General features: G+C 40.1%; 1 protein-coding gene across 1 annotated transcript in view; it reads right to left on the bottom strand.

The window, feature by feature from the left end:
- ALMS1 (ALMS1 centrosome and basal body associated protein) overlaps positions 1–14328 on the bottom strand; it is a 303819-nt gene that overhangs the window by 4582 nt on the left and 284909 nt on the right. Inside the window, exons 18-22 of the mRNA XM_042782512.1 lie at positions 10056–10176; positions 6814–7020; positions 6212–6453; positions 4329–4512; positions 3388–3451 (exon numbers count right to left, since the gene is read on the bottom strand). Of these exons, the coding sequence (XP_042638446.1) occupies positions 3388–3451; positions 4329–4512; positions 6212–6453; positions 6814–7020; positions 10056–10176 (818 nt within the window). The remainder of the gene's footprint in view (positions 1–3387; positions 3452–4328; positions 4513–6211; positions 6454–6813; positions 7021–10055; positions 10177–14328) is intronic.

Here is a 14328-nt window from a genome sequence, read left to right as displayed (position 1 = left end):
AGAATGAAATGTTGCCCAGTCTTGCACCCTCCTCATAGTTGTTATTATATTTGAGTTGTTATGGGCTCAAACATAATACGTACATACATATATATATATATACACACACACACACACACACACATGCATATATATATATATAAAAAACCAAAAACCCACTTCCACTGAGTCAATTCCGGCTCAACCCTATAGTGCAGAGTATGCAAACACAATGCACTGCTGTCAAGTCAGATCTGACTCATAGCGACCCCTCCCTGGGTTTCTGAGGCGGTATCACTACGGAAGTAGATTGCTCAACTTTCCTTCTGAGGAGTGGCTGGTGGGTTTGAACTGCCGGCCTTCTGGTTAGCAGTCAAATGCCTTAAGCACTAAGACACCAGAGCTCCTATAGTGCAGAGTAGAACTGCCCAACAGGGTTTCCAAAAGGCTGTCATCTTTATGGAAGCAGACTACCTCATCTTTCTCTCAGGGAGTGGCTGGTGGGTTCAAACTGCCAACATTTAGGTTAGCAGCCCAATGTTTTAAGCACTGTGCCACCATAGCTCCTGATATGTATGTGTGTACACACACACACACACACACACACTCATGCTTTGGGTAAGCTGAGGCAGGTTTGCTGTATCACTGCAGTTAGTGCTGTACTCTGCCCTCAGTGATGGCATATTATATAAAGTTGTTATATATATTTTACCTAAGAATATGTTCTGGTTTAAAATACACATTAAAAAAATCCAGCTTATAAAGTTATGTAGTTGGAAAAGAGGAATATTTTAACAGCCTTTTCAGATAACTGTTGATCTTCTTTTGACATTGCACCAAAATGTGACTAGTAGTTTGTTAAAGTTGCAATGTGGAATCTGAAACTGTATCAACAAACTTTTTGTACTCTGTTATATAAAAGTCCACCACTCTGTCTACCACTTTGAATGGATCTTTTATCCATGCCTGATTTTGCAACATGATGGCAATTTTGCAACATGATAGTCATTTGGAAAATAATAGTTCACTGAGTTATGCTGATTTTCCAGATGCTGACACATTTTACTCACATAATATTAAAAAAGGTCACATTTGTTAACATTACCACTGATCTCATCAGGACAGTTTAAGCATTGTCAAGCTCATGGTGGTGGACCCAAGTTTTCCAAAATTTCATTTTTGGCTTAAAATTTTATTTTTTTCTCATTGGCAACAAATACTGTCGGTTGTTTTCCTTGAAGTGATAGCTTCACTTCTTCCTTTTCAAGAATATATCTGTCATATACCCAGGTTTGAATGATCTTTCAAGTGAAAATTATGTTCCATGAAAGAGACAGCTAGTTCAGCTCGTTACACAAACAATGACTAAGTACTTAATGTGTGCTTCCATTCTGTCACCCAGTATACTAAAAAGACATGGACTCAAGGGTTGAGGTTTAATGAAGTTAATTTTGCTTCATCAAGGATATTCTTAGGTAAAATTGAATTTTTTTTTTTTTTTTTAACACTGCTAATACATGGCTGTGAAGAATACAATGCTTCCTGGGTACAGTTTGGTACCACTGTACAAGGCACCAGAAGCCACTTGTCCCCCAATCCCTTCATTGGTTCTGCATCATCAGTGCAAATGTCAACACAGTGAAATAGTCAAATAACACCATAGTATTATTTTGAAATAGTTTTGACCTTGTATAGCCCCTGAAAAGATCTCAGTGACCTTCAGAGGTCCATAGGCCACAGTTTGAGAGCCACTGGATTAAAGCATTCTTTGAATTAATAAGAAAAGGGTTTACTAAACAATAAAGACAAGTTCAAGGGGGATTATTAAATTACTTAAGATATATTGTTTTCAATGATCATTACTAAAGAAGCACTATGTTGATTACAAAATCATTAACATCATCATCTGACTCAGGGATCCTATAGGACAGAGTAGATCTGCCCCACAGGGTTTCCAAGGATGTAAATCTTTAAGGAAGCAGATTGCCTTATCTTCCCTCCCACAGAGCAGCTAGTAGGTTTGAACTGCCAACCTTTTGGTCGTTATTGTTTTTTTTATGTGCCTTTGAGTCGGACCCAACTCATAACAACCCCTCCTTGGGTTTCCGAGGCGGTATCACTACAGAAGTATATTGCCCAACCTTCCTTCCGAGGAGCGGCTGGTGGGTTTGAACCTCCAGCCTTCTGGTTAGCAGTCAAGTGCCTTAGGCAATAAGCTACCAGAGCTCCTAGCAGCTGAATACTTTAATCACTATGCCACCAGAGCAGCTGAAATTGATTTGATGGCAGTGGGGATTAAAGCAAGTCTCTAAACAATCCCTAAAAGGTATTAGTTATTCCATAGCATTCTCATATGATATAGGTATTCTTCTTTTTCTTTTTTAAATTTTTATTGTGATTTGGGTGAAAGTTTACAGAGCAAATTCATCTTCCATACAGCAGTTCACATACACTTTGTCTCATGACATTGACTGCAGTCTCCCTCAACATAACGGCTCTCCTCCCACTTCCTCCCCATAGCCACCCCTTCCCTGTGTCCTCCCTATAGGTATACTTCTAACTTTTTAATTAAATAATAAGCAGCTAATGCATGCAATGGCACAAATTTCAAACAGTATAAAGGGGTGAAAAATGAAGTCTGTCTCCCACTCTGTACTTCAGCCATTTTTGTCCCCAAAGCAACCATTATTATCAGTTAATTTTTCTTTTTTTTTTTTTGGGGGGGGTATATTTCCAGAGATATTTTATGCATCTTTGGTGGTGTGGTGGGTAAGGCACTTGACTGCTAACTGGAAAGTCAGCAGTTCAAACCCATCAGCTGCTCTGCAGAAGGCTGACTGGGTGATCTTCTTTACTTCTGTAAAGATTTACATCCTCGGAAAGCCAATGGGGGTTGCTAAGAGTTGGAAATGACTCAATGGCAGTCAGTTTTTTGTTTTTTTTTCTAATGCACACATATGCCCTGCCACCACCACTTTTTTAAAGATCACAAATGTATGGCAGTAGTGTATAGACATTTGTGAAACTTGCTTTTTTGGTAAAGCTTAATGTGTCTTTATTTCTTACTCTGCTGGATAAATTCCTAGAAATGGGATTGCTAAGCAAAAGGTATGGCCCCAAGTAAATATTTACTTCAAATAAGATTTCGAATAAAGATGCGGCTGCCTAATACATACAAACTAGTGGTGATTCTTTTCTATAAGTGTCATTTATACCATGATTTGCTACCTTTTTCTTTTATTTTTTAATGCCATAACTATGAAACTACTTTCACAACTAATTTCCCCATGTTTTTAAGTTGAGCAAAATACCTTTATTCTGGGCACTGAGGGGGCAAACCAGCACTCCTGACCCCCTGGTGGCCTGATTTATACTTTCATAACTACTCTTATCCATGTGGCCTCTTACCGCTTAGATCTCTGAATCATTTCCTTCTTTCCAATAGCTCTGTTCTTCTGGGCAGCTAGGAAGCCTAGGCAAGAATGGAAGGGACTGTAAGTGGACAGTAACTTATTAGGGAAGGGTTTTGTGCTGCAAGAGCTGTGCAGGGAGTTGCTAGGACACTGTGCCTCGACCTGGAGCTGGAGTGGTGGGTGGTGAGCCAATGGCCGTGGCCAGGGACAGACTATGGTGATTGCCAGCAGCCTAAGGCCCCTGAAGACACAGTATTCTGTGGAACAGACCAGATTGAACTGAAAAAACCAATTAGTTTAAAGGTAATGTTGCAATGTAAGCAGTAGGTAGTATTTATAGTTTTCATACATTATTTTATTGAAATCCTATACAGAGTGTAATTGTTAAGAGCATAGACTTGGAAGCCAGCCAATCTGGTCCATATCTCAGATCCTTTACTTATTAGGTACGTGATCTTAGGGAAGATGCTTAATCGCCCTGTTTCAGTTTTCTCATCTATAAATTAGGGACATTAACAGTACCTACCATGGATAGGTACTGTGGTCATGAAATGAGAACACTGTCTGGAAAAGATGTAAGAACTACACAAATGGTTGCTATCATTATCATTACTTATGCCACCTGGTGAGGAAGGTAAGCTTGGAACTGTCCCTTCTTTAAAGAAAAAAAATTGTAATTTAGGAACCAACTTACTTATAGCCATAGAGGTGGTCTATCAAAAAGGCCTTCTCACTGCATACTCCTGTTTGTAGGATGTAGTGATAGGGCTTTTCTGTGATCTCAAAAGTGCTCAATGTTAAGTGAGGCAGGCTCCCCTAAGGAGATTTGAATCTCCGCAAGCAAAAAGTCACTTTTTGTCCACTTAAAGTAGCAGAGCTCCACAGCACAGAAGCAGATCTTGCCTCTAATCCAGCTGAAGGCAAGTGAGCAGTTACCTTGCCTAGGCAGTGGGCACGTGTGATCCTGGCAGCGCTGCCCATCTCTCCCGGTGTCGAACAGCGCGTCCCGCTCACTCTGCAACATGTTCTGCAGCTTCCTCTCCTGGACTATCAACCTCAGGCGCTTTATCCGCTCCCCAGAGCGAGAGATGAAGTCAGGTCTGTGAAGGTGAAGCGATTCCTAAGGAGGAGAAAAGCCCCCGCCTTCACATTAATGCTCTCTAAGTGCCTAAGAAAACAGCACCATCCCAACAGGTTGGATAGCCTTCTTCTGAAATATCCACAGCTGAAGAATAGGCTAATAATTCTCTGTGGGGGAGTGCTTCAGCACAGAAATCAAAGGGATCAAAGATATGCCTTTGGAATAAGCCAAGAACTAAGACTGCAGCAATTAACTCTCCCAAATGTGGCTGGGAGAGCTCAGCCCACTGTGCTATTTTTAATTTCCTTTCAACAAATAACTTAAATAACATTTTCTTTAGGCCTCAAGAGGTTTATAAATACAGGACTCGGTCCCCTTTTTAAGAAAATAGTATTTTATTGTGTTTAAGACAAAAGTTTACATAGAAAATCAGGTTCCCATTTAACAATTCATATACAAATTATTCAGAGATATTGATTACATTTTTCATGATGTGTCATCGTTCTCATTCATTTGTCCTGGTTGTAGCATTTCCAGTATACTTCCTGCACCCTTACCTTTTCATCTGCTTTACAGTAATTTCTGACCATTTGCTTTCATATAGATGATTTTTAAAAGTATAGCTCATTACTCATGGGTGATTGTCTTTATTTCATTTGTTGTTGTTGTTACGTGCCGTGGAGTCGGACCCGACTCATAGCGACCCCTCCTTGGGTTTCCGAGGCGGTATCTCTACGGAAATAGATTGCCCCATCTTCCTTCCGAGGAGTTGCTGGTGGGTTTGAACTGCCAGCCCTCTGGTTAGCAGTCCAGTGCCTTAGGCACTATGCTACCAGAGCTCCCATTAGTCCATTTGTTATTTAGCTAACATGATCTCAAGGGATAATTCTGGTTAAAGTTTAAAGAATATCTTGGGGTTATAGTGTCAGGGAGTTCTTTTGTCTCAACCAGTCAAGTAAGTCTGGACTTTTTAAGAATTTGGGTTCTGTTCTACATTTTTCTCCCATTCTATCAGGATCTATCCATTATGGCCCTGATCAGAATGGCTGCTAGTGGTAGCCTGGCACCAGTTAGTTCTGGTCTCGGGGTAGAGAAGGCCATAGTTTATGTAGATTATTAGTTCTGTAGACTACTTTCTTCTGAGTCTTTTGTTTTTTCTCTTTTGTCCAGATGAGCAGAGACCAACAGTTGTATCTTAGGTGGCTGCTCACTTTTAAGATCTAGATACTACACTGGGATATAGAACTTTATGAACTATATTATGCCAATTAACTGAGTTGTTCCATGAGACTATGGTCCTAAACCATCTTGTGAGGTGTTTGGTTATGTCTAAGATATATCTGTAGCTGTGATAATTACCTTTTAAACCCAGTTTTTAAGCAGGAATAGGAGTTATGTAAATGGAGGAGCAAACACAAGGCTAACACAAACAAGGCCTCCAGGGCATTCCCCAGGAGGGTGTCTATGGATTTGATAAGCCATGTCACAAAACCCTCCTCTCGATTGCCTTGTCCCCAGTACTGGAGCTGATGTACTATTTAGAATGGTTAATAGTAAGGCAGTCTTGATTAATGATGAGAAATTAAGCTCCTACATGGTGAAAACAGATGAACTCTGGCGGCTAGAAATGAGGGTCACATGACTGTCCTTTAGAATGCCAAGTCACAGATTTAACTTCTTTGCATCTTGCCCTTTTCCTCCCCTTAAACATATGGCTAAAATGAAATGATCACTGTACCTGTAGGGTTGCTCTCACAAATGGCCTCAGTGGGTGCATGCATTCCCCTCTGCATGGGTCTGCTAGGCACACCTGACAGTCCATTTGCTGTCCTTGCCAGTTTTTTTCCCTCAGTGGCTCTCTCCAGGGTTTGGTGTTTGTTATTGGCTCAAACCAAGAGATACCAGGGCCATAAGATTTGGGGAAATTTTCCTTCTTAGGTCCAGACTTCAAATTTTCAATGGGAATAAACCATGACATTCCTATAGGAAAGATGTTTAAGAAAGAAAGAAAGAAAAAAAGATTTTTTATTTGTTATAGTCCACAGAGCTCTCATCAGAGGCATGTACCATAGTACAGGCTCTTATGGGAGTCAGCAGTCAGAGGTCACCAGGATGCCCTTGAGTCTGGCTTAACTGCAGGTCTGAGTCTATAATTGTTACTCCTGGACACTTTGAGAATTTGCCAAGGTGGTGGCTGTGGTAGGTGTCCACACAGAGTCACTTAGAAACAAAGACTCTTTGGATATTAAAAAAACAAAAAACAAAACAAAAAAAAACCCACAAAAAAACCCTTGAAATTCACTTGTTTTTCTGTGACAAAACCTGGAATTAGAAACTGACCTTCACAGAGATTTGGCTTGCTCTTCCTTAACTTTTTGTCCAAGGGGTAAGTGGCAAGGAACCTTTTCTCTTCATTTTTTCCTTCTGACAGAGAAGAACTCGCATCACTGTCCTCTTCTAATCTAGTCTCGCTGGAACTTGGAGTTGGGAAAGTCATCCCAACATCTCGGGTGTGTTTTCTGACACCACTGACAATCTCCAAGTTACCTGAGGGAAAGATCACAGAAGTTTCCTTAAGGCTTAGCTGGCAGGTTCATTACAGTCAGTAACTGAAACCATTTTAATGCTTCAAAAACATAGGCTACTGCCTGTGTGTGTGTTCTGGGAGTGGGAGAGAGGAAGGAAAAGAGGGAGAGAGGGAGAGAGAGCAGGAAGGGAAGGAAGGGAACAGTATATTCGTGATGGTCAATTCTGGCCGCATCTTACAATCACATAGAGAGCTTTTGAAAAATACTGATGTCCAGCCCCTACCTGTATAGATTTTGATTCTGCTAGTTTGGGGTGTGGTTCAGGCATTTAAGAACTCAGATGATTCTCATGTGTAGCCAAGGCAGTGAACCACTAGTCTGATAATCAGAGAGTGACCTATGAATTATATTTTTCCCAATATAAGAGTAGTTGTTCTGAGATTTCCAGGCTATCAGATCAATCAGTATAGGAATACAAATGGAACAATGTTTTTTTTTTTCCAAAGCAAAACAGTAAATAATTTACATTTTGACTCAAAGAGGGAAACAACCCTTAGGTGGTTTTCTTGGTAAATAAAAAAGTATTTTGCAGTGGTCAGTAACAAATGGCATTTTGGTAAATTGCCAGTTCTCTCTTCTAAGACCTAGGAGACTCACATACAAACTGGAAATGAATGAACTAGGAGGATAAATCTAAGTGCTTCCTGGTCTCATTTCAGTTCAAAATCCCTAACACCCGAGAAAGTAAAAACCAGCTTGGACTGTAAAAATCACCCTATACATGCTGGGAGGAAAGCATGGATAAAACCAACTACAAAGTTAACCAAACCAAAAACCAAACTAACTGCCACCAAGTTGATTCCGACTCTTAGTGACTCTCTTTGGGTTTAAATCTTTAAAATCTTGGTGGTAAATCTTTATAGAAGTAGATTGTTCAGTCTTCCTTCTGCAGAGTGGTTGGTGGGTTTGAACCACCAACCTTCTGGTTAGCAGTCGATCCCTTAGGCACTACACCACTAGAGCTCCTTACAAAGTTAACAGGAAACAGTATTTCTCGCAAGGCATGCTGTAAGTGTAAAGTGTCTTAACAACCCCCTTCTTTAACTACTGTTTCCATACCCACTGAGAAATACTGTTCTCTAAAACACACTATCAAAATCTTTGCTATTTGATATTATACCAATAAAAACAAAGCATCCTACTCTATTGAGGACCTAAACCATTTTAATGCAGAGAAGTAGCCTCTGTTTACAACCCTAGTTCAGAACTCAGATAAGGGGCTTCTAATGCAACATTCCACACCTATCTTAATTTTACTGATTCCCAAAAAACATGACCATGGGCCTACTACGCAGCTTGGACCTGATGTTGATCCTGCTTTCCACTGAGCCCACCAAAGCACGGCTTCATTTAATTTAATTTTCACCCCAACTCTACCCTTTTCTAAGATCCTTTACTATTTTTTCCTTTGTTTGGTAAGATGCCCCATAGTTCTTCTGGTGTGTGGTCTCCCTTATTGCAATGAATCAATAAACCTGACTTTTGGTACAGTGGCTAAAGCACTCAGCTGCTAGCCAAAAGCCTGGCAGTTTGAATCCAACAGCTACTCTGCAGGAGAAAGATGTGACAGTCTGCTTCCATAAATATTTATAGCTTTGGAAACTATGGGACAGTTCTACCCTGTCTTAGAGAGTCACTATGAGTCAGAATTGACTCAACGACAGTGGGTTTGGTCTCTGTAAGGTTATAGGTTTGTCCCGGTGTTTTTAGGCTTGTTGGGCTAGGATACACCTTTTATCAGTATCATGTGTCCAGTAGCATGCCTCTAACATCTTCCAAAACTGTGGCTGGCAACCACACAAAAGGTACTCAGCAAAGTAGATGAGGTGACGAGGAAGTGGACCACAGCACAGTTTTTATTTCTAAGACAGCTTAGATATTAGAGGGAAAGAACTAATAGGTATTCAATGGGAAGAGAGATAAAAGTTTGCACCCTAAGTGAGACAGGTAATAATACTCATGGTCCTACTGGCAGTCACCCAGGTAAAGGTAAGGTCGACAGAGGCAAAGAGAAGACTTAAGGGAGGAAAAAAAAAAAAAAACAAGGGAGAAGTTTACCTATTTATTTTTGTTTTATAGTACCAAAAAGTATAGAAAGGCATAAAGTGAAATGTCTCCTTCCCAACTTCGTTCTCCATTCACTCAGTTCACAACTCTATTTTTTTTTCACATACTCAAGCAATTTCTCTTCCTGCTTCTTCTTCTTCTTCTTTTTTTTTTTTTAAATACATGTAGTAATATGCCATACACGTTTTGTCCCTCTCTTATTCTTTATTATTCATCTTGGGGATCTTTCCATATTAGTAGAGAGAGACAGCATTCATGCTGCTATGTAGGAATTCCTTATATGGTTGGTTGTAATTTATTTAACTAGTCAGCTACTGTGGTAGCATAGTGCCTAAGGCATTTGACTGCTAACCAGAAGGCTGGCAGTTCAAACCCACCAGCCACTCCTCGGAAGGAAGGTTGGGCAATCTACTTCCGTAGTGATACCACCTTCGAAACCCAAGGAGAGGTTGCTGTGAGTCGGGTCCGACTCGACAGCACGTAACAACCACCACCACCTGACCTGTCAGCCACTGACAGGCATCTAAATTGATTTCAGCCTTCTGCTATGACAAATAGTACTTCAGTGGTTAACTCTGCAGATACTTATCATTTTATACATCTGTAGGTTCAATTCCACATATGCACAGTATATCTGTAATTAGAAAAGCAAAACTGCTGGGTTAAAGTAATTGAGAGATATTGCCAAACTGAAGGGTTGTATCGATTATTCATGAGTGTATAAAAATGCATGAGGGTCCCATTTCCCTATACTCTGGCCCACATACTTGCTATGAAACTTGGATTTTTGCAAATCTGATAGGTAAAAATGGCATTTGGGTATAGTTTTAACTTTCATTTCCTTTATCATGAGTTCTCACTCATTGAGTATCTTCTCATATGTTTAAGAACTTTATCAGTGGGAGAGTTTAAATTCAAGTAACTTACCCGCTTGGACACCCTTGTTTAACATCTGTACATTCTGCTTGCTGCAAAGGGTAGGGCTCGAGCTCCAGAAACTACTAGCAGAAGATGAAACAGAGTCAGAAGAAATCATATGTTTTCCCACCTTGAAAAACAAAAGAAATCCTGTTATCTTTACCTGCAAGCAACAGCACAGAATAAGAAAACCTGCAAGTCTTCACGAGCTCTTTCTAATCCAACTCAAATTGCTGAAATGAAGTTGTGAGGAAGCTTGCGACAATGTGAGCATGTTCAGCTGTGGTAGGGAGGAGTCTGCTGTTGTAACTGGTTAAAGGACTGAGCTTGTGGAAGATGATGAAACAAAACAGGGGGTATGCTTCCAGGGCCTAAAAAAACTCCGAAGAGGGTGCTAGCCAAGGATTAGCTAGGCAGGTCCTCAGAGTGAAATTCTGACTTAATACCTGCATATAATTTTGATGAGCAATGAAGTGGGCTGGGGAAAGTAAAAAGAAACCAATGAGCTGAAGAATGTGCTTTCTGATACAATCAGACTCAGATACTTATATAAAAGCAAACAACAAAGGGATGAAGACCCCATGAGAAGTCCTGAATGAGTGCAGTACTGCAAAATAAAATAATCAAAGAGCCCAAAAGGCCTTGTTAGCTATCTTCAAAGCAAGTAGAGTAATGACGGGCAAGTCCACAGATTGACAGTGGAATGTTGGTGGATTAGAAAATGATGATTTGAATATAGAACAAAGAAAGTTTGACCATAGAAATTTCCCTAGAGTGCCTACCCAAGACCATTAATTTGAATCTCTAAGGAGGGGCCTGGGAATCTATATTGTGAATAAATGCCAGGTGATTTTCTATTTAAGCAAGTTTGGTAGAGGTGAGTTGAAGCCCAAGTCAGGTGAGGAAACAGCGTATGTGCTCCCCGTAACTGTTGCTGTTAGCTGCCGAGTCAGCTCCATGCAGTGGAACAATACGCTGCTGTCAGTGTCGAGCGATCCCCAAGATAGGCTGCAGATCTGACCATTGTGATGCACAGGGTTTTCCTTGTTGACTTCTGGAATTCGCTCACGAGGCCTTTCTTCTTAGCCTGTCTTAGTCTGAAGTCTGTACAGCATCATAATAACATGCAAGGCTCTACTGACAGACGGGAGGTGGCTTACTGTGTGTGAGATGCATTGGCGAGGAACTGAATTCAGTCTCTTGCATGGAACTATATTCCAGGGTCCTCAAGAAAAGCTAACAGAATCTTGGGAAAGAGAAGCTATGTTAGAGACAAGAAATGTTCTGAATTCCTGAACGGTAGATAAGGTAAATACTGCAAACTGGTGGGTTTAATGCTGATGGCCTGTAAAATTCCAGAATGGATCACCAATCTGGTAATTTGCAAGCTTTTGGAGGTCAAAGAAAAGATTAGCACACTTTAGCCAGGGCTTAGTAAGGTGGGACAAGAATGTGAAGTAGAGTACATCTGGAGTTGAACAAAATGACAGAGTTTCTCATGGCATCTTTGAGGCTGAGACCGAGTTACATGGGTTGAATGATAATGGGAGTTGGCAGAACTCTAACTAGTTGAGCCAACCTTACATGAATGTTTTTGTCTACACAGATGGGGGCTTCTACTGATTGGTATATCTTGCATTCCCCAACAAATATTTACAAAGCACCTACTGTGTGCCAGGTACTGGGTTTGCATTTGGCTAGTCCTGCTTAACATTCTACATCAATGTCTTAGAGATATGTAAGGCAGGGGAATTTACATACAATGCACATCTGTTGTTGTTGTTGTTGTTATATGCCATCGAGTCGGCCCCAACTCATAGCGACCCCTTCCTGGGTTTCCGAGGCAGTATCACTACAGAAGTACGATTGCCCAACCTTCCTTCCGAGGAGTGGCTGGTGGGTTTGAACCTCCAGCCATCTGGTTAGCACTCAAGTGCCTTAGGCACTATGCTACCAAATGCACATCTAGAAGGGCCTAAATGGCTGTCAGGAATCCAGATAATAACAGGAATAACAGGCCAAATCAAACAAGAGGACGGCTTATAGGGACAATAACAGAGCCTTGTGCATCAGGCAGGTGGAATGGCAGCAACTCTGATGTAGTAGAAAAAGTTCTGGGTCGCAGTCTCAGTTTGCAGACCCAGGTTTGGTTCCTTTTGTAGCTGTCTCTTCTTGAGCTGCCGCAACTTTCTGTGCAATTTTAACAACATAACTGCATTTTTTAAATTACAGAAGTGTTAAATCATTTAGACTGTAAACTGTAAAAAAATTAACATAAACTTTGTTGGTTACCAGGGTGTGAGGGGAGGGGAGGAACTGAAAAACTAAAAATTTTTAAAAGAAATTACTATAAAACTATTATACTATTATGATGTTAACTAAAGCATATAAGGAGCTCTGGCGGCATAGTGGATAGGGTACTTAGCTGCTAACCAGAAGGTCGGTGGTTCAAACCCACCAGCCGCTCTGTGGAAGGAAGATGGGGTGACCTACTTCTGTAAAGATTTACAGCCTTGGAAACCCAATGGGGGTTGCTATGCATAGTCAGAATTGACTTGACGGCTGTGCGTTTGGTTTTATACAAGAACAGAAAGGGGGCAGTGGGGAAGATGTGACTAAATGGTAAGGCATACACAAAAAGGGCTCACTACAGCTTCCAGTTTCTCTTGAGCCACAGACAGGGAGAGAGCACTCTGGGTACTGAAAAGGAATGACTTTCAAGAGAGATTATTAAGTTCAAAAGCAAAGTATGCTACCATTTTGTGAATAACATATGTAGGCATTTAAAAAAAATAAAAACATAAAATATCTCTGAAATAAAACAATCTAGATTGGAAAGGAAGAAGTAAAATAGTTTTTATTTGCAATGACATGTTCCAGTCTGAAGAAAATACTAAGGAATCCACAAAACAGTACCAGAGTCAAACAAGCTCAGCAAGCTCAAGGGACAAAAGATCAATACACAAAAATCAATTGTATTCCTATCTTCTAAGCAATGAGCAATCTGAAAATGAGATTTAGGAAACAATCCCATCCACAACAGCATAAAAAAGATTAAAGTCCTTAGTAATACATTTCACAACAGAAGTGCAAGGCTTATACACTGAAAACTACAAATCATTTTTGGGAGAAATTAAGGATATAAACAGAGAGAGAGAACATATACACAGATTGGAAGACTCAATATTGTCGAGATGTTCTCCCCAGATTAGCCTACAGACTCCATGCAATCCCATCAAAATCCAAGTAGCCTTTTTTTGAATAAATTTACATGGAAATCCAAAGGATCTAGAATAGCCATAAATTACTGAAAAAGATGAGTAAAGATGGAAGGCATTTTTCCAATTTCAAAACTGACTATAAAGCTATAGCAATCAAGACAGTGTGATAGTGGCATCAGGCTACATACACAGATCAATAGAACAGAATTAAGAGGCCAGAAGTAAATCTTTACATTTATGGTCAAATGATTTTTAACAAAGGTGCCAAGGCCATACAACAGGGGAACCCAAAACCAAACCCATTGCCAATGAGTCAATTCTGACTAGAATTGCCCCACAGGGCTCCCAAGGCTGTATATCTTCATGGAAGCAGACTGTCTTATCTTTTACCCATGGAGTGGCTATTGGGTTCAAACTGCTGATCTCTGGGTTAGCAGCTAAATGCTTTAACCACCAGAGAGCCTTCAACAGGGGAAAGGAGAGTCTTTTTAACAAATGATGCTGGGACAAATGGATGTCTACGTGCAAAAAGATGAATTTAGACATCACAACGTACACAAAAATTTACTTTAAATGGATCATAAACCTAAATACAAGACCTAAAACTATAAAACATTTAGAAGAAAACATAGGAGAAAATATTTGTGACCTTGGTTAGGCAAAGAATTCTTGGATATGACACCAAAAGCATGATACATAAAAAGCCATCTTCATCAAAACTAAAAACTTTTACATTTCAAAAGACACTATTCATAGAAAATGAGAAGCTGCAGATTGGGAGAAAACATTTGCAAATCATATATATAATAAATGAACTAAATCCAGAAAATACAAAGAACTCTTATAACTCAATAAGAAGACAACTTAAAAATGGGCAAAAGATATAAATAGATATTTCTCCAAGGAAGATATAAGAGTAGCAACAAGTACATGAAAAGATGTTCAACAGCATCAGTCATTCAGGAAACAAAAAAACAAAATACTATGCAATACCAAGGAGCTCTGGTAGCATAGTGCCTAAGGCACTTGACTGCTCACCAGAAGGCTGGCGGTTCAAACCC

Source organism: Orycteropus afer, unplaced genomic scaffold (genome assembly GCF_000298275.1).
Source record: "Orycteropus afer afer isolate SDZICR_OR568_19922 unplaced genomic scaffold, OryAfe1.0 scaffold00354, whole genome shotgun sequence".
Classification (NCBI taxonomy): Eukaryota; Metazoa; Chordata; class Mammalia; order Tubulidentata; family Orycteropodidae; genus Orycteropus; species Orycteropus afer.
The sequence above is the reverse complement of the archived record's forward strand: the minus strand, read 5'-3'. Positions and strand labels throughout refer to the sequence as shown.